We start from the raw sequence: 26,717 nt of genomic DNA on the forward strand, positions 1-26,717 counted from the left end.
AGCGTGTATATGTTTATGTGTGAAAACTCTTTGTGGGTGTGTGTGTGTGTGTTTAGAGGGGTGTGCATTCGTGACCCTGGAGAAGGAGATGGGTGGAATACTGTGGATGGAAGAGGAGGGCTCGGGTTTTGGAAAGGAGCAGCTGAGAAGCTTCTGTTGCTAAATTTACAGTGATAGAAGGCAGAGAGTGGGTGTTACGCTCCAGCTTGGCATCTAGACAATGGAGGGAAATGTGTGTGTACGCGTGTGTGTGTGTGTGCCTGCATACCATTTCATCAACCAGTAAATCTATAAGTCATAGATGCAGCGACGAAAGGTGAAATAATCAATTATTAACAGAAGAAGGGTAAGAACACAAACCTGGCCTCGTTAAAAAGCACAGTAATAATACAAGTTTGCTTGATTTTTTTTTGTGTCAAAGTAGCCATTTGAAGAGCTGAGCTCTGTCCTGGCCTTTTGTTTGTAACATGTCTTTTAAAACAACAGAAAAAGAGAGCTTAGAAGCTTAAAACTAATAAGAAAAACTAGCATTCCTTAAAGGAATACACCCCCAACCACCTTTCATTTTAGTAAAACACTAAGATCCCCTTATGGTGAGAAATGACAGAGTTGGGTCCATTTTTAACAAACCTTGCAAATGCTGTTAGATGCCATGTCATGCAGTATTGTGTTGGCACTCAGAGTATGTGTTGAGGTTGACTCTCAGCTACCACCACACCAGATTTTAGCTCAATATCTGTATATTTGACTGCGTTGTAGCCTGTATTTGATTGTAAATAATCTTTAATTAGATTTTAGGGTTTTTTTTGTGTGATAAATTTAGATATTTGACTTTTTCCCCTTTTAAGATATCAAAACAAAAAGAAAAGTAATAAAAAACAGCATCTATACTATCATCAATTGTAACTGAGTAAAGTGACAACACCCTCTACTGGTTGTAGCGATTAGGACAAATCGTGTTCAACAGTGAACACAATTTAGCATCCTTTTGATCAAAGCATGCCTTTTATTTACTGCTAAGCTGTACATTTGGCATCATCTCTTGTTTTAGTTATTTTATCAACAAAATTAAAACAATTTTAAATTTAAAAAAATGTTTTTAAAGCTTACAAAGCTTACACAGGCACATAATATAAATTTTCTCAAATATAACCATGAAGATTAAAAATACATATAAAAATGCATAGAGGATACACACTGTATACACTGTATATTCAATTGTGCAACATTTTCTGTGATGTAATCTGCTTCTCATTATCAGTAACCAACCACAGGGTTGAGTTATAAATAACTCTTGTGAATATTAATTTAAAGAGGCACACACTGTCCACCTGCTTGACAAGAAACTACATAAACAACAAAAAGTAAACACTAAAATTCAGGTCATTCACTATAATGCAATTTTAGAAAAAGGACAAAATCTGAACTATATTTATATGATAAATATAATATAGAAAAAAAGTCTACAGGAAAGGATCTAATAGCAAACTCATTTAAGCATTTTAAAGATAAAGTGATAAATGTACGTATCCCCAAAAAAAAATCATATTTAAGGAGTAACAAGTTAAGATCAGCCCCTCTATGAAGAAGTTTCAGTCTCTATCACCAGAGAAATGTCTTTCTTTAGTGAAATGCACAGCCACAGCAGTGTGATTTCTTATAGCACTGCGGTGTTCAACAATGGGAGTCTGAAGTGATTGTGTACCAACATCTATTAGGTAACAAGGACATCTCCTCTTGTAAATGACTCTGGAGGACGAATAAGATAAAATATGCTTGATTTTCTATTTTTACTGGATGAATAAAAGTGTGAGTTTTATAAGTTAAGTTACACTGCTGACAACGTCTACATGGATGAACACCAGAAGGAATAAAAGGAAGTGAATGTGTTGGAACCACAGGGGGAAGATCTGATCTGACCAGCATGTTATGGAATTAGTCAGTTTTCTTCTGGTTTATGAATCTGTTTCTCTCAGTTTGTCATGTGTTTTACTTCTAAACCTTTACCCACTCCGATAGACTTTGGTATGTTTTCCACAATTCTCCAAAGTTTCTCAGGATAAATGTCAGTGTTAGGAGATCTTAAATGGGAGACAAAAGAAGACTTATCAGTTTGAGCTCATTATTACTAATCAATCAACCATTGTTGTTACATTTCATCAGGGGTCTATTTATCTCTGGTCTTCGGAGCTGCCAGAAACAGCCGCCTTCCTTCAGGTGGAGGTGGCTGTCGTCCGCCTGTAGGGGCTGCACCTCAGCCGTCTCAGGTGGCCTGGAAACCCCCATCTGCCCCCGCAACAAACACTGAAGGCAACAGTTTTATTTTTGGAGTGGCTGCGGGCGCCGCTGTTCGCTCCCTAAGACTCCAGTTGACTTCAGGATGAGACGGCCCGTGGCACTCTGAGCCGGGATTAACAAGCAGAGAGCAGGTTTTCCTGTCAGCCGAAGGTAATCCAGTCAAATTAAGTGCCTGCTTGATTGACAAGGTGGTGGTTCTGACGTGAGATCCTGACCCTTTGGACAGGTGCTGACCTGCAAACATGACGTAGGGCTTGATAACAGCACGTGCACGATTTGTGATCTTAAGCGCATGATGCAGAGGACACGCAACAGTATGTCCGCAGGAGAAAAGGCTTGCAATAAAGTGCTTAACATGTATGTTTTTGCACATTTTTGAGCTATGATAGATACATTTAAGCTTTTATTATAACTTGATCAAATCTGCACACCAGAACAGTGATTATACTATTTTTTCTTGACATTTTTATCCAAATAGCTGTTTAAAAAAATGTGTACACCTTTCTTACATCAGACTTTTACCTTTGCAGCCCATCAAGCAGAACACAAGCGACACACATTTCCATCTCAGGTAAGTGTTTCAGACTCACAACATGGCAGCTTCACCACATTGAAACCTTCATTTTTTATCTAATTAACTGCTTTAAAGCGAGATGGATCGAGGTCATGGTCTACTTTTATCACAAAGCTAATCTTACACTTTCCTCTTTTGAGCTGCTGGAGTGAAAAACTCCCAGATGTCCAACCCCAAAACCTTAAATGGGGGACCTCTCGTGTTACAGCTGGCCTTCTTGTCCCAGTGACGACAGGAGTCACTTTGACAACAGGGACTCATGATAAACATTTGGCCAGAAGCCATCAAACATCTCAAGATGAAAAGCAGCAAAAGCAATCTTAAATTTTATTTCTCTCTGCTGTGACTTATGGTTTTATATGGTTAAAAACACATCTAAGCTGGTCAAACTCACTGAAAGTATTCCTTCCCAAGGTTTCTGACTTAACTAAAGTTAAACAGACCTTCTCACTTGGAAACACGAAGCTCAGCTCGCAGACAGATCAGCTCTGCGAGGATTTGAGCCGTAGATTGATTACCAGAAAACTCAGGACGTTTCATTGAGTGCAGGACAGCAGGCAGCAGGTGCTGGGTGTCAGGATGTTTGCTCTTATTTCCCCCGTACTAAAATTAGAACATGGCTCTTTTACGAGTGCTACTCAAAAACATCTACACAACTCCACATATCCTTTCCAACAGATATTTTTCCCTTTGTTCAAAAATAAAATCTAATATTTACTTATATACTTTATTTACATCTAGGCAAAAACCCACCAAGTCCCCCCCCCACTGAAATCCAATGGCATATGGTGATAACGTTAGTATTAAATAAATGTCAAAGTACAAAAAACAAGAGCGTAGCGTGGTTTTCCTGACACAAGTATTTACTATATTCTCTTGATGATTAATATTTACAAAACACAGACAAACTTTAATAGAACCAAGACAAAACTGGCTAAGAATAGGCATCAAAATGTCATTGTTGTTATTGACGTTTTATCATATTTTATGTCCGCTTTTTGTCTCCATATTTTCTGGAGCCATCTACTCAATTTAAGGCCATTTTCTTGTTCTATGCCTCTTTAACTATAGACATTACATAAAACTGACATTGTCCTGGCTATGTAAACGCTCTCACCCCCTGTCTGAGCCAGGTCTTCTTTTGAGTTCACTCATATTTCCTGCAGAGGTCATTTTTAAATTGGACATTTTCCTGGGAGACTATTTTAATCAGCAGTTTGTCACCATTTAAAAGTAGACCTCTGAAAAAAAACCTGCTTGACATGTCATTCTGTTACCAAGAGGAATACGCCTTCTAGCCACCCAGCACCCTCAGGACCCAGTTAAGATTTCTGGAACCTGCTAATGGGTTTTTTGTTTTCAGGCTCAGAGTTTCTTGAGGTCAACATGTCTGAGAGCCTTTGGCAGGAGTTATAACAGGAAAGCCAGGAGCAGCTGAACTCTCTAAAGTAACACTGTACAAGATGGAAATTACAGCATGAAATAAATAAAACATAAACAGACCTTTCTAAAACTGAACAAAAAGGAATTAATCATGAGTAATCAATTTTATTATATTTGATTGTAGTCACAGATACATTAAGTACCTTAAGATATCAGTCACTGAACAACATAAAGTCAAAAGTGAAAACCGAAGGAATTTCTTCTTAGTTTCTAAAGTTCAAAAGAGTAAAAAAAGGTATTTAAGTACTTTTTCCAGCTTAAAACTTGCAATACAGAGAATGATGAAATGAAAGTGGTTTTTATTCCAATATTCCAAACATGTGTTTCACAAATCTTCACAGAACTGTCCAGCTGTAGATAAAGCAAAACAAAAAAATTAAACACATATTATCATCATTTACATGTTTATATCAGATGAATGACTTCATTAAAACATTAAACAAGTGATTTTTGGAAAACATTTCTGTTTACAGGCATGGAAAGTGTTATCAATATTGGTATGAAAAACAATATTTTTGACTACTTGGTGACAGAGCATCAAACTGTGAAAGCAGCATCTCATAATATTCCTGCTGTAATGCCTTTAAAAGTAGCTGCTAAGCTAATAAATTCAGAAATTATAATCCAACACCTTTGTTTCATCATATTCTTAGCAAGTTTTAGTTAGATTTTTTTGCTGAATCTGTTTTAGCAAACTTTGTCAAGTAACTAAATGCTTGCATTGAGTAAAAATAATTCATACTTTTATTTTATTGGGCATCTACAGTTATTTAAATTCCCAAGAAATCTCATAAATTTAGGTCAATAAAATATATAAAATAAGCTATGTTTGTCCTATTTCTCCTTGACATGTTTGGTTGATGATAAGTCAGCAGATGTGTTTTCTGTCTTGCAGGAGTTAGAAATGCTGATGGAGGTGTGTTACAGCAATGGCTTGGAGCGTGACCTTTCCCAGCAGTATCCTCCACCCTTACTGCCAAAACCGGGCAAAGACAATGCAAGGCTTCAAAAACTCAAAAAGAAGAGAGCCAAGAAAAAAGGCAGCCTTTCTCAGACGCCCATCCCCTTCCGCTCCTGTTTGTCACCTGTCAACGAAGCAAGCACAGACCTGGAGCACAGTGACCAGTGCAGCCCACCAAGGACACCAGATTCCGTTTTCATTGCAGACTCGTCCATATCCGGTTTCTCCTCAGGCCCGTTCTACAGTCACTCTACATCTGCATTCCCTCTTCATCCCAGCAGCCTCCATGGACAAACTGGCAACTTTTACCCTCTGTCCCAACCAACTGAGATCAGGAGCTCTGAGGAGCAGGTGGCTCCGCTGTACGAGTGCTCTTCTTTTTTATTTGATGATGCTGCCCCTTTCATGGTGCCACCTTTGACATCACACACTGTATTGTCACCAGAGCAGGTGCCCACACCATGCCCTCCCTCTGCTTTTAAGTGCAATATGACTTCAAATTCCCATGGGTCTGTCACAACAGTTTCTCCGTTTGCTGTGTCGCAATCCACCCCGAAAATATCAATGCACAGTCTGACACTATCCCCTGCTGCTCTCAACTCTGGTCCAGGCCTGGCACCTTCTCAAGTTTCAGATCTATCTCCAGTTCCAGTACCGCTATCAATTTCAAACACTTATACACAACCTTTCATTTCCAGCCAGAGGGAGATAAATGCTGGTTTAAGGGATAACCCAGCTAGAACTGCCACAGCCAGCAGCAATGGCAACTGTGTTCTTCAACAAATGCCCTCTGAAATAACTGCCTCAAAAATATCACTTGTTGACAGAGTGAACGAGCCAAGGCTTGAAGCCATGGAAGCTAAGATTTACACATCAAAGGCAACATTTTATGAGATCTCCAAACCTCTCTCCATCCAGGACCTCACGGTTATAAACCCAGCATCATTACCTGCAACATTTTGTGAGAAAGCAGGAGTGTCAGTGTCTTCACCTTGGACCCAGAGTGGGAGATCCCAGATTCCTTCCTACACACCAGCTCAAATATCAACACCTATTTTTGAAATATCAAACCCCATCCCACTTTTATCCACTGCAAGTCCCAGTTTCAACTTCTCCCAAGATTTACAAGCACCTACTATTCCAAAAGAGGCACTGCAACACAATTCAGCAATTCAAACATGCTCTCTAAACTGGCCTCCAACTTTGATGGAAGAACAGAAGCAAACTAACGTTAACAGCAAATCCTCCATCAACCCAGACAATATTTATAAAAAGATGGAGATTCCTAATACAGGAAAGAGCACAATAAATCTAAGCCTGGCCAATACTGAGATGTACCACAGAGAAGACACAACTATGCTTGACTTTCCTGCAGTCAAACCAATGCTCACAGGGTCAGACAGCCTTTCAGAAAACAAGCCTTCATCTTTGCCCAAAGTTCCATTGTTTCATTCTGCACCAAAGAACTTAAACCCCACACAAGTGGTTTCAGTGCAAGCTTCGCTAAGTCCAAGCCCAGTGTTCTCCACCTATCGTCCTCCGGTAGTTGAGGCACGTAAGTCTTTGACATCACTACTGGAGACTCAAATGTCATTAGCAAGTTCAAAGCCCAAATCACGTTCTACTTATTATGGGCTTACTCCAACTGAGTATGCTGCATATGGTGGAATTAGGACTTCTGTGTCGCATCAGCAGTCTGCACCTCCCAGGACTGATGAAACCTCAGACAAAATCCACTCAGGCAAATCTGTAGATGGATCAGATGTTTCAAAGCATGACAATCAGCTCAATGGACCTAAGGATCTACCTTCTGTGGTTCACAATAAGCAGTCATCTCATTCAGAGGTTCCAGATGAACAGATTTTCAAACATAGCAGTGATGTGATTGAAGAAAGCCGGTCTGGAGCTGAGAATATTGGAATTCAATCATTTAACACATCTAATGTGGAAACAACAAAATCCAAGCTTCCCTTTGGATTGCCACAGAAAACAATACAACAACCCACAAGTGATGTATCCACACCAAAAGCCTCATACTCAGAGGCTCCAGTACCGATACCTAAAGCAGGTGAGGTACACACAAAAAATCTGGCACCGTTTTTTATGGAGGCAGAGCTAAAAACAGCCCCATGTACAACTGATAGCAATCATTCAACCAATCATCCTTCCTCATTCTTTATGAAAGACTCTAATGTAGAAACACAACCTGAAGCAAAAAGTGATGTTGCTGCTCAACAATATTCTAATCTTGACAAAAACCCTTTAGTTTTTAATGCAATCTGCACTAAGGAATCCATCATTACAAATAAAACAGAACAGTTAGGAAATTTAGGAATAGCTTTTATGAAAGCCAGTCCATCAACTACCTATAGTGTCAATGTTCAACCTACTGCTAGGCTTAGAAAAACTGGAGCAGACTCTGAAAACACAGCGGCTCCTTCTGCAACACAGATAAAACATCAATTCTCAGAAAGTCAAATTGCAGAAAATGCAGCCATCTTGAGAAATCAATCTTCAAAACTGGTTTCAGACATCTCAGTCTCTAGCAAAGCAACAAATGATGATACTTTAGACAATCAAACTAAAGAAGTTAATCACCAAATCAAAGCCAGCCAATCAATCAAAGCCAATGATATTATTTTACCCAGTAAGACAAAGGTGGGGAATACCTTATCATCTGTGCCTGTTAATACAGGAAATACCCATGCCAATAGGAACAATAAAGGACATTTTCCAGAAAAATTATCAAAAGAGCTAAATATTACTACGATATTGCCCCATGAACCTGTTACAGCATCTCTTTGCTCAAGTCAGTACAATGTCTGCACAGTATCTTTCCCGAAAGTAGGTGGAAAAATTCCTAATCCACAGAATATAGAAACTCAAGTTTGCAGAAATAACAAACCAAAAGAGAGCAGTTCCCATTTGCTCCGATCAAATATATCAAATGTACCTGCTGTAAATGGGATTTTACCAAGTACAGCTACCACAGAAACCAAACCTCCTGTCTTACCTGTTACTGCAACCAAATCAGAAGAGTTTTCAATCATTAATTGTCCTTCAGAAACAAACTTGTTGCATCTGCCAAAAAAAGAGCAAGAAAAGCTAACCGGTACTCCTGGAAATATACCTGTAAAGCCACAAACTCATTTAGGCTGGACTGACCAACCTAAAGTTGTGGAAGTAGAAAATTTAATTTCAAACTCATACCCAGTCCCAGAAGTGGCAACACAAGCAGCAAAAAACAATCTTAACACTCAAGTGCATCCAAATCTTTCAGCTTCAAATGTCAGAGCAGAACACTTTCAAACAAAACCAGCGTCTAATCTTTCAAATGGAAACATAAGTATGCCAAGCAATGAATTGAATATATCCAACAAGTTGTCCACAAACCAACATAAGACTTCCACAAACACAGTTTTACCTGCACAAGTTGGAGCTGCAGAGGCTACTCATCACTTCACTGCACAATCAAACAACACTCATTTAGACAGCATTTTGGACATTATTACAACCAGTCAACCCATACCTTTTTTACCAATAACAGCAGAGCCAGCTAGGAACATTAAACCAACATGTAATAGTCCACTGACCGGTAAACTTATGGTCCCCTCCAGCCCAACAATGAGACAAATGCCACCAAAAAGTCCTCAGATCAAATCTGAAAGATTTGATAGTCAGTCTGCAGCAAAGATGTCTGTAAATGAAACAGTTATTGGCTCTGTTGGGGATAAACTGGGTGCAAACCTTTCCTATCTAAACAGATCACCCAAGATACCCAGACACCAAATTACGACTAAAACTACTGCAAAAGAGAAGGTTTCTGTCATTCAGCCAAATATGGATCGTAAATTGTTAGCAAGTCCATCTACAAAAGCCAAGAAATTCCTATCTATAGTGGACACACAGGCTTCCATCTCTGCAGGTCAAATTGAGACTAACACATTTAGTAATAGTGTTAAACAGGAAACCACACAAACAATAAAGCATAGTCATATCACTTTGTCTGAAACTAAAGTCCTCACTTGTGTGGATTCAGTAAACTCTCAGACTTTAACAAAACAGTTTAGTCCTGACATTGAACCTACAACTTTTCCTGAAAGTAGCATCCATAGTGTAAACCTGCAGTCTTTCCCACATGTTTCCATAAACGATCCCCATTCTAAAAATACCCAGCCTCTTAATGAAACTACCAAAGACTTTAAAGCCCCACATAGTCCAACTCCAACTAAAGCATGGTCTGCAATAAGAGCTTCCCCTCTAAATGAGCCACGACTGTGTTATACACCAAAACAAACTCATACGCCCACCTTAACCCAGACCTGTCATACCCCCATTTCTTTTAACCATTTAACAGAAACAAAACCTCTAACAGTTATTGTTAAAGAACAGATACATTCACCAATTGCACCTTTTCAAATAAATAGTAATGCTCAGCAGCTTGATAAGCCAGTCATGAAAAATATTGCAAATCAGAATATAAAAATGCCAACAGCCAATAACACTTTAGTCCCTGAGGTGAAAGTACATTCCCCAATACACCGTATAAAAACAGATCATTCTTCTGACTCAAATACAGAAGAAAATATTTCCTCACTAAGCACTACAAGTAGCATGCCCAGCCAAGACACCAACCCAGTTTTGAACAGTGCAACAACTTTAAAAGCAATGGCTCCTCTTCAGCAAGTAGAATCAAGACCCTCCTCTGCAATCGTAGAAATCAATCCTTCAATTGTAAAAACTGAATCCTCAAAGCCTCCCACCAATCTGATCCAGGGTAACTCACACATAACTAATATTCAGTCTTCAACAGAGCAACCACTAGAGAACACTTCCCTTGCAAAGCCAGCAAAAGATACTGTCATAAAACCATCCATAGTAAAAGATGCTGTGATTGATTCTGCCACTCCTGCCTCTCTGCCTCAGGCCTCAGACTCAGTAAAAGCTCCATCTCCACAAAGAGGAACATCACCACAATCTCAGCAAAAAACTGGCCTCAAAGTCAAGGACCTTCTGAAGGCCAACGGCACAGCTGCACCAAAGGAAGCTCCAGCAGTCGAGCCCTCCACAAAGTCAGCGACATCAACTGCATCTTCAGTTACTGAGAAAAAGGCTGTCACAGAAGGGACATTACCTACATCCACTGAGCCAAAAGCAACCCAGAAACTGAAAGGCCTAAAGGGTAAACTTAGTGGGTGGACACGGCTAAAAAAACACATGGTTGTTGAACCAGATGAGCCTAAATTTCCAGAGCCAGAGGCCAAACCTCAGGTTAATTCCAGTGGCAGTGATGAGAAAATAATTAAGGTCCCTGATGAGTTGGCTATAGGCCAACATACTAATCAGGAGGTTGTTAAGAACAATGAAGGTCCAAAGGCACTGAAGATGTGGGATGCACTTCTCTTTCAAATGTTCTCCACTAAAGAACGAATCATGAACCAAATCAACAAGGAAGACTTGGATAAGAAAAAGTCCTCCAAAGATGATCCAGCAGCACTTCCATCTTTTGTCAATCGCCTGCCGATTTTATTGTACAGCCCTCGGTTTGATGCCAGAAAGCTGAAAGAAGCTGCAGAAAAGCCACTCGCAAAAATAGCATCAGCTTTTGAAATGGGGTTGATAAAACGCAAATCACATGAGGAAGACCGAAAGGATTTCAACAGAACAGCCAAAGGATTTGGTTCAACAAAAACTACTGATGTAGCTGATGAAACTCATGAATGAGGTGATTTGTACGCAATTGAACTTATCTGTGATTAGCCACAACATAATAAAAAAGTCTTGGATTGGTAGGAAATACAAACAATAAGACAACTGAAAAAATGTAAGCAACAATAACGATAGAAAGTGCTTGATTACTGCTTGATACATGTACTTGTTCCAGTGATGGAGCTTGGCATGTTATAATTTTTTTATTGTATGAAAGCAAATAAAGACAAATAAATATATACTCTAAAAAAAGGTCAGGTGTCAACAACTGTTTACATCAGATAATTGGATTAAAATGTTTGGATTATTTAAATATCTTGTTTTGACATTTAAGGTGATCATGCAGTTCTAATATAGCAGCACCTTTATTAAAACCTAATTATGATGCAAGTTAGCAAAACACATAAGACAAAATAAAGTTTGTTCAGTTATTTACTCTGTAGTTGAGTTTGGCAGATTTTTTTTTCTTTCATCTTTCAGTGGGCTAGAGGGGATTCTGAATATGTGTATTGTAGATTAATTGCTACGTCATAGTTATTTATTTATTTATTTTTTGAATTATATAAAGCTTTTAACTTATACTGCTGGCATACAGATTTTATTCTCTATAGTGAATGAGGCTTTTACATTCCTGGAACAACAGGACAGAAAGATTTTGAAAGAAAGTATCCATCAAGATGAATGAAGGTAACAAGACTGGGAAGAATAAATGTAGATTTCTGAGAGTCAGGTATGCATGGGAAGGTGTTTGCGCTCAGTTTGGGCAAGAACAGTAGAACCACAAACTCCGAAAGAATGTAGGACTGAGAAATATTGACAACTGCTATCCTTCATAATAAAAACTATATTTGATGTGCTTGGTAGATGCTGGCTAGATATAGAACTCGACTAAAGCTTCCTAAACTTATGCAGATTGGCCCTAAACTTTGAACATGCATTAAAGAATGGAAAGCAATGAAATAAGTTTAATTTTAAAAAAGAGACTATTACTCTCCTATCACCATGTGCAACCATTGTTGGTTTTAGGATTTTTTTTTAACTGTGAAATGGATCATTATTGATTTAAGCTAAGGGACAATAGGTTTTATTTCATAATTTAAACCTGCAAAATGTTAACGCACAGTACGTAACAATCTCAGTCCTAGCTGTACTTGTGAGATAGCATGCTAATGTTGAGAGAGTTAAACCAAACATGAGCAAGGTTTAAACCAAACTAACAAGGTTAGCTTTTAGCTCAAAATACTGCAGGATGTATAAGCTGTCCAAAGGAATGTTGTAGAGTGTTGTTGTTAAATTTAAAACGTGTTCAAGTTTCATTGGTTTGCTTTTGTAATTTAAATTCCTGCTTTAGCATTTTTTCATAGCTTGATTACTGTGTCATTGTGGTTTAGGTTAAGTTCAAAGTCAGGCACAAGTCAGGATTTTAAATTATCTCCTAAAGATCCACACCCATCTCAAACAATATTAAAACAGCCTCATCTTTCCATTTAGTATATTGATCAGTTCAATGAACCTGATCAAACCATCGTTGGCACCTCTACATAAAGTCAAATTTTTAGTTAACTTAGTGAGTGTCCATCCAACTTTTGTTTATTTCTGAAAGCATTTGCCTGAATTCTCGAGCATTTAGATTCTAACTAAGATGTAAAGTATGTGAACACAAGTTAGGGAGAAGATGATGGTGACAAGTGCAACCGAGAAAACGAAGTGAGAAGTGAAGAAGAAGTGTAGATTTATGATGTTTCAGTGGTTCAGAGAGTAATTCTGCCATGGCAGGTTTTGATAATTTGTTTTAATATTTTGTATGACCCATTTTGTCTCTAAAAGGCATTTAATAAAGAGTGTTTTATTTAAAAAAAAAAACAAACAAACCAAAAAACCATTTCTTTAGTGATAAGGACTAAACCTCAATAAAAGGAATGCAGCCAAATTTACTACACTGATGCTTTACATATTTTTATTCATTGTGTATTTTTTTTAAATGCATAAAGTTTTGTTTTCATCTTCTGTGTTGTATTGGTCTTATTGTTATAATTGATGACACAGCACCAATGAAAAGCCCTTGCCTGTCTTATTCTAGCTTTATTCTAATTCACCTTCATTAGTATGAGTTAGTATGAATGGCAAACACATAAGTTTTGTTTATACTTGTTCCCATAAAGTGGAATCAGTGCAAAGTGAACATTCAGGTAAAATGTATACTGGGTTTGGTATGTACACATTTTCACTGACATCCTACAGAAATGGAGGCTGAAGCCTGCTACTCCAGTTTGATTAGGCATCAGAACCAAAACCACCCCCGCACCTCTCCAAGGCCAAAATGAAACATCAATAATTTTAAAACATTATCGAAGATATTACGAAGTTCAAAACACAATAAAAAATACCTGAGGACTTTAATGTTTTTAGCATTAAGTGTACAGATTCTTCAGGGACCAAATTTGTACATGCTACAAAAACATTTACAGTGGGGGAAATAATTATTTGTTCCCCTGCTGGTTTTGAAAGTGTGTCCACTTACAAAGAAATGAATGTTCCCAGATTTTCATGGATGCTTCATTTTAATGGAGAGAGACAGACTATTAACTATTAACACTTTACAGAAATGCAAAATATTGAGTGAAATAAATGCTGGATCCCCTACAACCCAACTAGTCTAATGGTTTCCACACATTGGTTATATGCCCATGTGGCACAAAGATGACAATCGACCGATCGATTGATTGATCAATCAATCAATCAATCAATCAATCCCATATACATCTGATCTCAACTCATTGAGTGCCCAATGAGTTGAGTTGAGATCAGATACACTATGGGCAGCCCAGCTGTCCACAGAATCAGTTTCCTCAATTCGAACCGCTTCAGCACTGTGGACAAGACCAAAGGTTTAAGTATTCAGAAATGGAAGAAATATAAAATGATTGTATATATATATATATATATATATATATATATATATATATATATATATATATATATATATATATATATATATATAAACATTATATATCCATATATATATCAATTTGATCTGGAGCTCCATGTGGAATCTTGTCTCATGGGGTGAGGATGAGAAAGGTGAGGTATCAGCTCACAACTGTCCTGCATCAACCACATTTTCCCATCTAGTCCACATCTGTTTTCACTGGGAAAATCAAGGCCTGCGTTAGGTTTACCAGTAAACACAGTCACTGATAAACATCAAACAGGCCTGTACATGTGTCTCCTTTAGCTGGGAGACTTTGTAAGTGCTGCAAGGTTTCCTTTCATACGGTGTAGTGTGTTACACTGTGATGTTCTGGGTGAATGTGGTCCCACCTGCGTTTAAATCATTAACAAGCTACTCCTGTGCATCTGTGAGCTGATCTTATCATTCTCAATCACCCAATGAGGTAAGATCTTACATGGAACTCCAGATCGAGGGCAACTGACGATCATTTTACATTTCCTCTATTTCTGAATAATTGAACCAGTAGCTGTCTTTCTCACAAAGCATTCAGGCACAAACAAAACTAAACAAAGCTGTTCTAGCCCATTCCAGCCTTGTACAGGTCTGCCATCTGGTTCCGGATGCTTTCTGACAGCTCTTTTGTTCGCCCAGGGTGATGGAGAGGCTGAAATAGAAGAAACTGATCCTGTGGATCGATGTGCTTCACACACAAGTTGTGATCAGGAGTGTCTAAAACTGATTGATTGATTGTCACCTATGTGCCATAAGAGCAAATCACCAGGAGGCAAATTTCCAGCTGGGTTGTAGGTGATCAAATATTTGTTTTCTTCAGTGATCAGTTTGTAGCATTTATATAATGTACTTGTTCTGTGTTTTTAGTTAATATTCTGTTCCTCTCCAGTAAAATAAAAAGACCATAAAAAAATAGCAGAGGATCAACTAATTATCCTGCTCACTGTCCATGCGTTGATTGGTTGATTCATAGAACCTGGAGCTCTCAGATTTTATAGTGTGTGGGCTATTTTTTTTTTTACCCAACATGCCATTCTGTTCATTCGTTAATTCCCAGTATTACTGTAGTTGTAACAATCTTGAAGCCCTTACGAGATGTATCACCTTACATTAAAGTACAACCTGCTTTCTAGTTAGAAAATATTTAAAATTATATACTCATAAAAAAAATGCTTTGGAAAGAGGAGCAACTGCAAAAAGTTCAAAGTAAATTGTCAAATAACAATAACAAAAATTAGTAAATGTATTTCAACATGGAGTCATTCTTTATTTCTTAATTATATTTGGTAATAAAGGAGCTTTCTCACCTGCCTGACAGCTGACATCTTCATTGCAGCCGTTATCAACAGAAACCTTTGTATACTTGCCATGACCCGCAACTACGTACTTATAACGTTTAGTGGTGTTTTCCTGCAATTCAGTTAAAAGACAAAACTATTATTTATCTGAAAATTTTACACATTTAGGTTTATTTTTTCTATTCTTTAAACATACAAAACCTTCACTGTATATTTAAATATTCTATAGTACAGATTATATGAGCAGATATTAGATTTTTGTAGCAGGATATAAAACAACTTAGAGTCTACACGGTATGTAACTGGTTTGACTGGTTTATGCATTTTTATTTCATTGCTGAAGGGATTATCCTAAATAAAGAATGTTCAATAGTAAGAGAAACATTTCCAGGATTATCAAAGATGTTTAGATCTATTGTAAATCCAGATGTAAAAATAAAAACCGTTTCATTAAAAAGAAAAAAAAGCATGCATTTAAACTTGTTTAATTATGGCCCCTTTTTATTCTGAAAGGCACTTTGAAAAAATGCAATCAGATACTGTAGATGTGATTAAAAGATACACTCAGAATCACCGATGGCTACCTTTCCATCTCTTGTTGAAGATAACGTGTCACCGAGGTTCTCCCATAAATTCTTCTTGTTTAAAACCCCACCAGGTCTTATTTCCTGAAAATGGGAGGGAAAAACACAGATTAGTGTTAGCTTTCTCCGTCTGAATGACTTGCATGTAAACAAAGCTGCCACGGGGAGGCAAACCTCTCCCGACTGTGCCGTCAGACTGCTCTGATTAACACCAGATGGAGAGCCATGAAGCACAGAACAACACAGTGAGGACTGAAAGCAGCCATGGGATAAATCAAAATGACAAGACATGATTTAAAGATGAAGTCGTTTCAAAGTTTTACTTCAAATGTTCTTGGCTGTACCTTGAGTATGCTACACATTAATTCACATGCCTTAGGCCTTTAGCAATGAAAGCAGATGGTAAACATCTGAAGAAGTGTCAACAACTGGCTCACGGTCGGCAGAGGACATCATCTTGAAATCATAAACTTGGAAAACTTAAGATCTTAGTGCCCAAAGTTACGACATTAATGCGACTTTTTCCACATAAAAGAATGGAATTCTTTGAATTTTTCTCTAACTTAGACAGTTGTTTAAAAATGGCCATAATTAGCTGGGGAAAAGTGCTCAGAACTTCCACCAATCCTTCATCTTTTGTTTAAACATAAAAGTGGCAGGCGTCGTTGCTTTTGCTCAACAGCAGTGACTGAATAAAAAAATGAACAGAAACCACAACCTAAACAGTGTGAAAAACGAAAATAAAGCTGTCAAACAGCCTCCAAAAATGTGTCTTTTTTTTGCTTTTCTGTTTTTTTGGTCAATTTCCAGACAATGAAATTGAGGAATTAGTTTCAACCTTCAGCACAAATCAAAACAAGACCTACTGCTGGTTTTGAAGGAGAGTTACTCCTGCTTCCGTCTTCGCCTCCTTTAACCCACTGGTTGATGAGATCAGCCACACCAACTTTTATACCATCTGCATCCTGGGACAAAAAGAGAAAATGAAATTGTGTTATTCCTGCAAAACCTGCATCATGTAACACAAATTCCCACCTTGAATCTGATCAAAACTCTTTTGTGGAAGAGACAGGACAAACAAGATTTATTTACCAACTTTAAATATTCAACAAAACTGTAGAATATTGTAAAATGGCTACAAAACACATCTAACTACCTAAGCTGTTACATCAACTATCCAAGAACATTTTGCTAAATGCACATAAACCTCCTGGTGTTTGGATGTCAACACTAATACTTTATAAACACTAAACTGTTGTTACATTTACCATTATTTGATATCTTTATTAGATTTATTTTTGAATCGTGGATGCTTTATTACATGAAGCAAAGGGACTTTTTGGTTAATAAGCCTTTTTGGGTAACTTCGATTCATCAATATTTATCTTATTACATGTTATTTAAAGTATTTTGTCCTTTTGAAATGTAAATTATAAACGACGTGTTAATATACAGCATAGAAAAACGGAAGTAACAAGCCTGCATCAAAGTGATGCTATGGTTAAACTTCCCGCTGACCTTAGATGGTGGAACTGAGAGGATGTTCTGGTTCCAGGCTTCCCCAGCTTCAAACAGGTTCTTCTTCGATGTGACGGGTTCAGAAGGACTCACCAGGTCTGTCAGCGCCTGACAGCTTGGTTTTCCATCTTTTGAGGAGACCTCAAGGAAACAAGTTGAGATCCAGAAGGTTTCAATATTAGTTTGGATTAGTTTCAGGGCATTACACATAGAAAAGGAAGCTCAGGATAAAGGATGAAAGATGCTTCTAAAACTAAACAAAACTCTAGGATTCAAATAAAGTTGTCGAGGTTAGCTGCGTTTTTACTGTAGATCTATAAGACACCACTTCTAAAATGGAGCTACATTTTTGGTGCAACTGTTTTCATCAACAAGTAAAGATGAAGGCAGGGAGAAGGAAGAATTTGCTTTTGGTTTTACAGTGAACTTGGATTATTTTCTACATATAATGTAAAGAGTTATAAATCAAACGCTTATCAAATTGTAAAAATGTAGGTAAAAGTACCCGACTGCAAAAACAAGGCGAAACAAAGGCAGCTCAGTCTAAAATAAGAATTTTAACAACTTAAGGCAGATAATCCAGACAACTAAACATGTGGCACATAAATCAAGGAAGCTACTAACACAATGATCCACCAATAATATGATTATGATAAAAGCTGTCACACAGCTTTTTGTTTTGTTACTTGAACTTTCCTATTGCATTATTTAAACCCCTGGAGCCAGTTTACCACGTCTTGTGACTGACTGTATCTGACAAAAGGGTTGGTTCCAGTTGTCTGTGATGGAATGGAGAGGAAAACGTAAGTACTTGGAAATGAAATAATTTCTATAATTTCTATTGTACTTGAAAATCATCAAAGGATCTGCACTGTAAATCACATCCAAATTTACATTTTCGTGTTAGTTCATTGTTGTACCAGTGGCACCGAAGAGACATACTCCCTCCATACAAGCTGCTGCTGTGGACAGCTTTAAAGTCGGGGCTGAGAGGACTGCAGTGGTGCTATATGTCAAGGGTAATGTTTTTTACTAAAGCATGCCACAAACATTTCTTTAAAACTTCAGGAAAATGAATTTACATTGAATTTCTCCTTTAAATATGTAAATTTAAATTAAGGCATTTATCAATAATTGTAAAACATTAATTCCATTAACATCTACAAAGTTCTATAGAAGAATAAAGACATGTTTTTACCTCAAGAGCATGTGTGTATTGTTCCAGCCTTTTGTCAATCTTAGAAACAGGAACAGGAAGCTGTGTCTTCTTTGTGTTGCTGCTGCTTTAGAAGAAAGCATAAATTATCAGATTATTCACTGGGAGTTTTCTTTTTATGAGAGTTCAAGGGTGGAAGATTAAAATAAATGCAACAACAGTCAAACGTTTCAACACATAGTTTGGTAGGTTTGTCATTTAAATTGTTGTAAAAGCTCAAGTTTGCATCCTGATTTAGATGTTTTGGTATTTCTGTTCACTCAGATCCCTGCAGTCTTTATCTCAGCATTAATGTAATTGCAATGTAATGTTTATTCTTATTTTTTTGTAAATCAGACTCACCTTCTTCTGAGAGACTCTGTTCTTTCGGTTATCTGAAGGAGAAAGAAAATAAGACAACTCAAAGGGCACTACTCATATAATTGTTTCTTTGGTGTCTGTTCAGATACCAAATAAGTCTTGTACAACTTACTGTATGTAAAGAAACTATCAATCTAAATTTTCTGAAACTCGGTGAACAGGTGGAGCATCCAGTTATGGGCCAATTTTTTGTAGTGCAAGCAGAAAATTGCCTTAAACATGTTTTACTTTCTAAAAATCAAACTATACCTAAAAATGAGTGAACTCATGCTGTTTTTTAACTAAAGCATACACAAAACAGGAATAAAGCAAAAGACAATTCACTTCTCTGACAGAACACTTGGCTCATTCTTGTTTTTTTCTGCCACAAAGCAAATAAGTTTTACATTCCTTTCTTTTCACCAACTTTGTGAAACCTTCACACTTATCATAATCCTCTTTAAAAAGCTGTGAATTCTTTCCTCCCCAATAGCATCATTTTGATACTGTTTCAATCTTAAAGCATACAGAAATTAGATATGTTTTTGTTTGTTTGATAAAAAACCATGGGTACATTATTAAAAGAAGAAAATCCATCGTAAGCAACAATCAAACTATTATCTGAGGAAAACCACATGTTTAATGCAGGGACTTCCAGTTCCAGACATCTCAAAGCAGATCAGATCATCAGCAAAATACGCTGAAAAAACTTGGACTGTGTCTGTTCACTTGGCTCTGGATAATGTGCCTTCATGGAAAATAGGACAAACAAAAAGTGACCTTTGACTCAGATCATCTGTACAGCAGCACTCACCGTACATTTTCCATCTGCTGAGACTCGGCTGTTTGCCTCTTCCTGCAAAGAGACAATGAGCTGAGATACAAATTTCTCCAAAAACTACTTTAACAGCAGCAGAGAAACCCCTCCCTCCTTATTTTTGAGATGAGTTTATACAACATGGCAGAGACAGAAAGCTTGTTAACAATATACATCATATTTCATGAAACGTGGTAGAGCAGTTAAAATTAGGAGAGGGTCCGTATCACCTTTTTGAAGTTAAATGCAGAAGTACTCTTGAATAGACACATGTTGGGAGGACTGATGAAATGAAACAATGGGGTTAGCTCCTAGTCAATGATGATTTTCCCCATTTCCTTCTTGTAAATGTGTTTGTTCAGGTGTTTGTAAAGCCAAGAAATTCTTCCTCACTAAAAGTTTCCGAGCCATGTTTATGCGCTGTTCTTACAGTTTTTGCAGTAGGGCAGCAGGGTTTCAGGGTTTGTGAGGTTTCTCTGGGGGTGATAGGCTGATGTTAGTTTGTGTTTTACATTCCAGGTTTGAAATACTGTTTCAAAGACTGAAGACACAACGTGGGATCCACAATCTGAAGGTACACCCTGTTTACATTCTTTCAGAATGCTTGATCGCAGGATTTGTGATATGGCCTCTGCAGTTGCCGTCCTAAAAGCATATATGGGGAGGGAGAAGGCATGTGTGCATAGATTGTAGTGATGCCCCCACCCTTCAGCCAAGAAAACACTAAAAGTTATCCATTGCACCCACAACCACAGCCAATCGCAGAAAGCCACAGTCAAACAAGGAAGTATACAAAATATTTTAGTGCCCCTTTAAGTTGTTGGTTGGTGATTAATTGTGGGTCGGTTTGTTTGTTGATTAGTTGGCTGTTTGGTGAATTGGTTAGTTGGCAGGTAAGTTGGTCGGTAAGTAATGGTGGTTTGCCTCCTCAGCCTTGGAGTGGATATTGCCCAGGACTGGAGCCTTCTTTTGGATATATACCCACTACTTGCTGTGCTGGAATTGCTGTCATTCACTCCTGCTAAAAGACTGGGAAGTCTTGGTGTTGTGAGTACCCTCTTGTTATCCATCCATTTTTTACCCGCTTCACCTGGGAGACAGCAGCTCTAACCACCACACCACCGTGGTGCCCTGCTCTTGTTAACAGCACTGAAATGATTGAGAAGAAAACTTAGGAGCTGCTTTGGAGCATTTTCTCTGGTTTTGGTTAAGTTGAAGGATAAGGAGTTTCCCCATGAGCTTTTATTTCTAAACTGGTTTGAACTGGTTGAGTTTAATGGTGCCCTCTGAGGTAAACCCTATAGATCTCATGGACAACAGACTTCAAAATGTCTCTTCTGTCTCAGGTTGACATGAATAACCCCAGAGTCTGTAGAAATGTTGGTGTTACACAATTCCAGGAACACTTGGTGTAGAAAACAAAATGAGTTCATTGACTACCTCCAAAATAAAGGGAAATCGTGCATACAGTCAACAGGACATGGTGGTTACATACAGCGACTTTGTGTCACAACTNTGGTGTAATAGTAGAATTACACTATACAACAACACTTGAACTTCACAATGGAACAATGGAACAACATTCACCAGCCGAGTCCGGCAATGTCTCAAACAGTTTCAGTAACACACTTAAATAAGTGCTACGTTAGCTCCACATTCATGCTACTGAGCTTCTGTTTAATTGCATGATTATGATTAGAGAGACAAACTGTAATGCTGACGAAACAAGGGATGCACATCATGCTCAATGGTTTCTAGATATATTTTCACATTCACACCTGACTGATGTTAGATAAAACAAAATAAACTCTAACTAGGAACCAGCAGCAGTCTGGAGTTTGCCATGCAGCAGGCTGATGACAGGGGGTTGGAGTTTTTAAAAAAAAAACCAACCAAAATATATATATATATATATATTATTTTTTTTAAGTGTTTGAAGTTGGGAGACTATTCAAAGACAAGTCATAATATTTTTTTAACCCTAACAAAAAGGTTTGTAGAAAGTGAGAGAATATTTGAAGTAAGATTAAAAACAAAAATGAACACAAACAGTGTTAAAAGTGGAGAATTCATTAAATGTCTGCAATGGTGTCACCATTCAATCAATCATCACAATCTATCTTTTTTGTTTTTTGTAAAGTGGTATGCATACATTTCTTGATTTTTTTATGAAAATGCCACAAGCCTACATTCATATTCATAGTCCTGTAAAAGCAGTGTTGATTTACTCTTAGCTATATCATATTTTTCTTTCAAACTCTCAGACGTTCTTGTCACCTTGAAATATGATTTTAATCAATAGTCCCTCAAGCTTTCTGAAGGTCTTTCAAAAGCGGTTTTAGGTATCTTTTAGATAATTTGAAGCTCAACCTTTTTTACCTGGCTATTTTGGCTTGTTGACACTTTGTTATCAGCAGTCTGTCGCAAATTGTTCCTAATTCTTTTATTGAATTTCAGCTGAAGGATGATGCATCTCTCAGGTTTTGCTTCAGGTCTTTGGTGTATTTTTGTTTGTAAAAGGCACAACTTCAGATGATGTTCATAACCCTAACAGGCAAACAGGCCAACATTGAATGCCATAGTTTTAAGCAAATATCTCACACAATGTGTGGTGCTGGAAGTACTTATTGGGGAGGACTTTCAGCTCCCACCAGACATAACATTAGATCAGTTTTTGTAACATTGACTGAGTTATAGTCATTTTTGCGTTGACTAATGTCAGTTAGCTGTGGCAGCCATTTTGAGTTGGGTTGATGCCAAAAGTATATCAGTTATAGGTGATAAAATGAAAGGTTTCATTAAAATCGGTCCATGTTATGACAGTAAAGAAACAAATCTACAGAGTAAAATATGATAAACATAATTTTGACATGCAGTATCAATAAATCTGTACTTACTGGGTAAAACTGTATGAGGAGTTTCTGGAGGACCAGCGAAGAGCATAAAAAAGACAATTTGTTGAAGCATTTTGAACACAGCAGTTTCTCCTGTGACCAAACTGGACACAGAAGATCCTGTAGAACAAGAACTAAATGCAGGCCTTCTGCAGACCACCTTTGGTTTTATGGGTTACCTTGAATGTTGGGCTCATGGGGCCGTAGCAGTTTAACGATTCCTCGCCCTCGCTGGTGCTAACGAGAGACCCTGAAGATCTGCTGTTTACCTCCTCGCTCCTCCTCCTCCGGTCCTCCGCTGAGCTCTGAGGCAGACACCAAAACATTTCAGCCTTCTCAGTTATTTCAGTTTAAATTGAACTCTACAGCAGGATGCTTTCGTGACAGCGCAGGGAGATGGTCCCTGTCTCCAGCCATCACTGTGAAAAAGGAGGGGGACACCCTGGACAGGTGCTTTGGTGACAGTTGTCCGTCTTTATGAACACTTGAAACTTGCTCATACCCTTTCTCCACACTGGGTTGATCAGTGGCAAAGGGCTTATGAATGACTGGCAAACCTCTGGCACTAAAACTGGAATTAGTTACTGCGTCTTACATCACTGCTGCTCTCATCAGGCTACATTTCATTTCTGCCCTCTGTGAGCCAAAACAACATTCTTTGACTTTATTGCTTTCAGGTTTGAGGCCAGAATCTGTCAACTGCAATTTTTTTTTAAAATAGGCCAGCGTGTGTTCGAGTCTTTTATAAAACACGAGAGAGAAAGGGGGAAGGTTAGTGGACCACAGCTGAGTGGCTCTCTGAGAAGGTCCACTTTTTAATTCAGTTTTTTAAAAGAGCTGGGAAGGGTTTTTTATCATCATAAAATGTAAAAAAAAGAAAGAAAAAGAAAGAATGAAAAAAAGAGAAAGCAATGATCTACAAATCTCATAAACCCACATATTTTTTGCAATGCAACATTGTAAATATATCAAATGATTAAACTAAGGAAATGATACGATTAGTTTTGTTTTAAGAAAAAAAAAGGTAATGTTAAAAGTTGGGACAGGGCCATGTTTCCTGCTGTGAAGCAGCTCCTCTTCTTTTAACAACAGTCTGTAAACATCTAGGAACTAAGTATAGTTGCTGGGAGTTTTGGAGGAATTGTTGTCCCATTCATGTCTGATGTAGGATTCTAGCTGTTCAACTTCCTGAGTTTTTGCTGGTTGTTTTGTTTCATGATATGTCAAACGTTTTCAACTGATGAGAGGTCTGGACTGCAGGCTGGTCAGTTCAGCAGCTGGACTCGTCTACTATGAAGCCATGTTGTTGAGACAGATGCAGGATGTGGTTTAACATCGTCTCACTAAAATTTGCAATACCTTCCCTGAAAAAAAAAAACTTTGGATGGAGGCATATATTGTTCTAAAAACCTGTGCATACTTTCCGCACTGATGGTTCCTTTTCAGATGTGTAAGCTGCTCATGTCACATGCACTAATGAACCCCATTACCATCAGAGAGGAAGGCTTTGAACTGTGTGCTCAAAATAGTCTGAATGCTCCCTCTGCTCTTTAGTATGGATAATGTGATGTCTGTGGTTTCCAATAGAATTTCAATTTGTCTGACCATGGACAGTTTTATCCATTTTAAATCATCTTTAGCCCAGAGAAGACTGTGGTGTTTCTGGACGATGTTCACATCTGGCTTCTTTGCATGATACAGCTTTAACCAACATTTATGGATGGCTCAGTGAGCTGTGTTTACAGACAATTATTTGTGGAAGTGTTCCTTAGCCCATGCAGTGATGTTCATAACAGAATCAAAGCTGTTTGTAATGTAGTGCTGCCTGAGGGCCTGAAGAGCAGGCTCATCCAGTACTGACTTTCAACCTTGTCGTTTGAGCTCAAAGATTTCTCCAGATTCTTGAAATCCTCTGAAGATTTGATGAATTGTAGATGATGGCTCAAAGTCTTACCAATGTTTTGTTGAAGAAATCGTTCCATTATTTTTAGAACCCGATTATTACATTCTATTTTAATTTACATTTTACACAACATCCCAACTGTTTTTGAACAAGTTAGCTTTTATTGAATGGAATCCAAAAGCCATAGTGTTTAGTGGTGTTAAAGGAAATACTGAAACCCTTAAGTTATTTTAGAAATTGAAAGAATATAAATGTTAACTAGATAAATTTATTGGTGTTCAGTTTAAAATAAGTAGATAAGAAATAACTTGTAATGATCTTTTGTGACATCATAAATGTAACACTGTTGCAAAAAAAAAAATAAAACCCATAAAACTACATACAGATTTGTTAATTAAAGTTTTATTAGAATAACTATTTAATGTCTCTTTTGATTCACAGTTGATGATTTGATGAGGATTTTTATTATCAACAGATGTAAATTTAATGCAAGTTGTTTTTATGTTCTGAATGAAAACTTTCCTGTTTTTATGTAGTTCATTTATTTTTTTAATATACAAGAAAAAAACTAATTTATGAAGGTTGTTTTACGTTTTTATAAAAACATGAAGAATTAATAAGAAACATAAATGGGTTTTAGACTGGGTTAAAATTATGAATTGGTTTTAGGAATGAATAAAACTTACAAAATTTTTTTTTTTTTCCAAAATACTTGAAACCAAACTTATTAATGGTTATATTGTGAAGAGATTTTTAAATGAGGATACTGAGCATTTTTAAGATATTCAATTGAGGATATTTTTGTTTGTTGGTCTTGTAGATTGTCTGTGTTTAACATAAGTTACTTTTTGGTCTCAGCCTGGTCCTTCTTCACTTCTTACGTGGAAAAGTGCCTAATGTGGTTATTTTCTTTGTAAATTCAAATAAATATTTCTAAGTTCATTCAAATCTGGACCAAACAATATATTTTTAAAAAGACTACTCCTGAGATAAGATTAGCTGTTGCACACCTTGCTTTGCTCTTCCTCCTCCTTCTCCTCGCCTCTCCCGTCCCTCTCCTCTCTCATGATGTAAAGATCTTTCTTCTCTTCTTTCATGAAGCTCAGCTCTTCTTCCTCCCGCTCATCTTCATCTCCTGAGCTCTGTCGGGTTTCTGCTGGCTCCCTTTGCAAAGTTGGTTTCAGCTCTTCCTCCACCTCCTCCTCCTCCTCTCCCTTTATCCTCTGTTCTACCTCTCCATCCATCCTGCAAGCTCCTCCACTGTGAAGGAGATCATTAAGGTGGTCAGAGATCCACAGATAAAGCCAAAAAAAGTCAAAGCCAAAAAAGAAAAACAAAAAAATCAGGTATGTCTACAAAGAGTCTTTAGGTGAAAAAATGTACATGTTTCACCTGGACCAAATCCAGTCCATTTCAGTCTGTTTTCTGGTTATTTGAATTTCACTGCATGTATCTGAGCAGTTTAACTGCATAAGGTGTGTAATTCAGGATCTATGTTACAGGAATGACCTGTTAGCTTTCATATCAAAGAGAACAAAGAGAAAACCACTTGAATTATCTCACATAGGTTCCTTAAAACAACAACTGATTATTTTAACTTTTATTAACACTTGGACATTGAAGCCATAGATAGATAGATAGATAGATATTAATATAACACCCGGATTAAACTTCTTGCAAGAGCTCATTTAAAAGCTGACCTCAATCCAGAAACAAGCACTTTTTTCCTGATTTTTTTTTTTTTTTTTCTTAAACCAAAGTTTGTGAACCTTTGTTAAAAGAGATACTGTACAGTTAGTGACTACTTGCAAATGGACACTCAAAGAAGAGTTTTTGACCTGGTGTGAGACAAAGGCAGACAGTGTAGTGGAGAACCCACCGAGGCTTCATGGTCCCTGCTGCCAGGTACGTCGTCCTGTCGGGGGCTTGGCCTGCGCTAGGCTGCAGCCTGGAGTCCTGGGACACAAAGACACAGGGGCTGTAGGATGGCCTGCTTGTGTTTTGGGTGCTGGATGTCTGAAAGAAACCAAAAGTAAAAAAGTAAGGAACATCTTCTCTGTAATTGGTATATAAACAAATTAACCATAAGTGAGAGATTCAGGGAACTAATTAAAACATGTTTAGCTGTGCAGTGCATGTAGTTCTATTTGTAGACCAATTTTTCCACATTTTTCTCGTTGTACACAAATCAAATCTGC

General features: G+C 37.6%; 2 protein-coding genes across 4 annotated transcripts in view; one reads left to right on the top strand and one right to left on the bottom strand.

Moving 5' to 3' along the window:
* Positions 1-2,297: 2,297 nt before the first annotated feature.
* LOC108242121 (flocculation protein FLO11) lies at positions 2,298-12,992 on the top strand. Of its 2 annotated transcripts, XM_017426741.3 has the most exons (4): positions 2,298-2,448; positions 2,829-2,869; positions 5,211-7,344; positions 10,203-10,528. In XM_017426741.3, the coding sequence occupies exons 3-4, from the start codon at positions 5,220-5,222 to the stop codon at positions 10,379-10,381; spliced, it is 2,304 nt and encodes a 767-aa protein (XP_017282230.1). In that variant the 5' UTR covers positions 2,298-2,448; positions 2,829-2,869; positions 5,211-5,219; the 3' UTR covers positions 10,382-10,528. The 2 variants fall into 2 exon arrangements, with proteins under 2 accessions (XP_017282230.1, XP_024863953.1); XM_025008185.2 differs by having other exon boundaries at positions 2,299-2,448; positions 5,211-12,992.
* The window catches only part of LOC108242122 (non-muscle caldesmon), a 38,489-nt gene continuing 16,176 nt past the window's right edge, over positions 4,405-26,717 (bottom strand). The window contains exons 4-15 of one of the 2 annotated variants that reach the window (XM_017426742.2): positions 26,399-26,535; positions 25,530-25,779; positions 22,796-22,921; positions 22,620-22,643; positions 19,720-19,761; positions 18,909-18,940; positions 18,549-18,633; positions 17,351-17,491; positions 16,699-16,797; positions 15,833-15,916; positions 15,258-15,360; positions 4,405-4,666 (exon numbers count right to left, since the gene is read on the bottom strand). In XM_017426742.2, the coding sequence (XP_017282231.1) occupies positions 4,641-4,666; positions 15,258-15,360; positions 15,833-15,916; positions 16,699-16,797; positions 17,351-17,491; positions 18,549-18,633; positions 18,909-18,940; positions 19,720-19,761; positions 22,620-22,643; positions 22,796-22,921; positions 25,530-25,779; positions 26,399-26,535 (1,149 nt within the window). In that variant the 3' untranslated portion in view covers positions 4,405-4,640. The remainder of the gene's footprint in view (positions 4,667-15,257; positions 15,361-15,832; positions 15,917-16,698; positions 16,798-17,350; positions 17,492-18,548; positions 18,634-18,908; positions 18,941-19,719; positions 19,762-22,619; positions 22,644-22,795; positions 22,922-25,529; positions 25,780-26,398; positions 26,536-26,717) is intronic. The other variant, XM_017426743.2, reaches the window with a different exon arrangement.

This window comes from Kryptolebias marmoratus, linkage group LG15, assembly GCF_001649575.2.
Source record: "Kryptolebias marmoratus isolate JLee-2015 linkage group LG15, ASM164957v2, whole genome shotgun sequence".
NCBI classification, from domain to species: domain Eukaryota; kingdom Metazoa; phylum Chordata; class Actinopteri; order Cyprinodontiformes; family Rivulidae; genus Kryptolebias; species Kryptolebias marmoratus.

Coding starts and splice junctions, on each gene's coding strand:
- LOC108242121 (XM_025008185.2), top strand. CDS start 5,220: ATGCTGATGGAGGTGTGTTACAGCAATGGCTTGGAGCGTGACCTTTCC.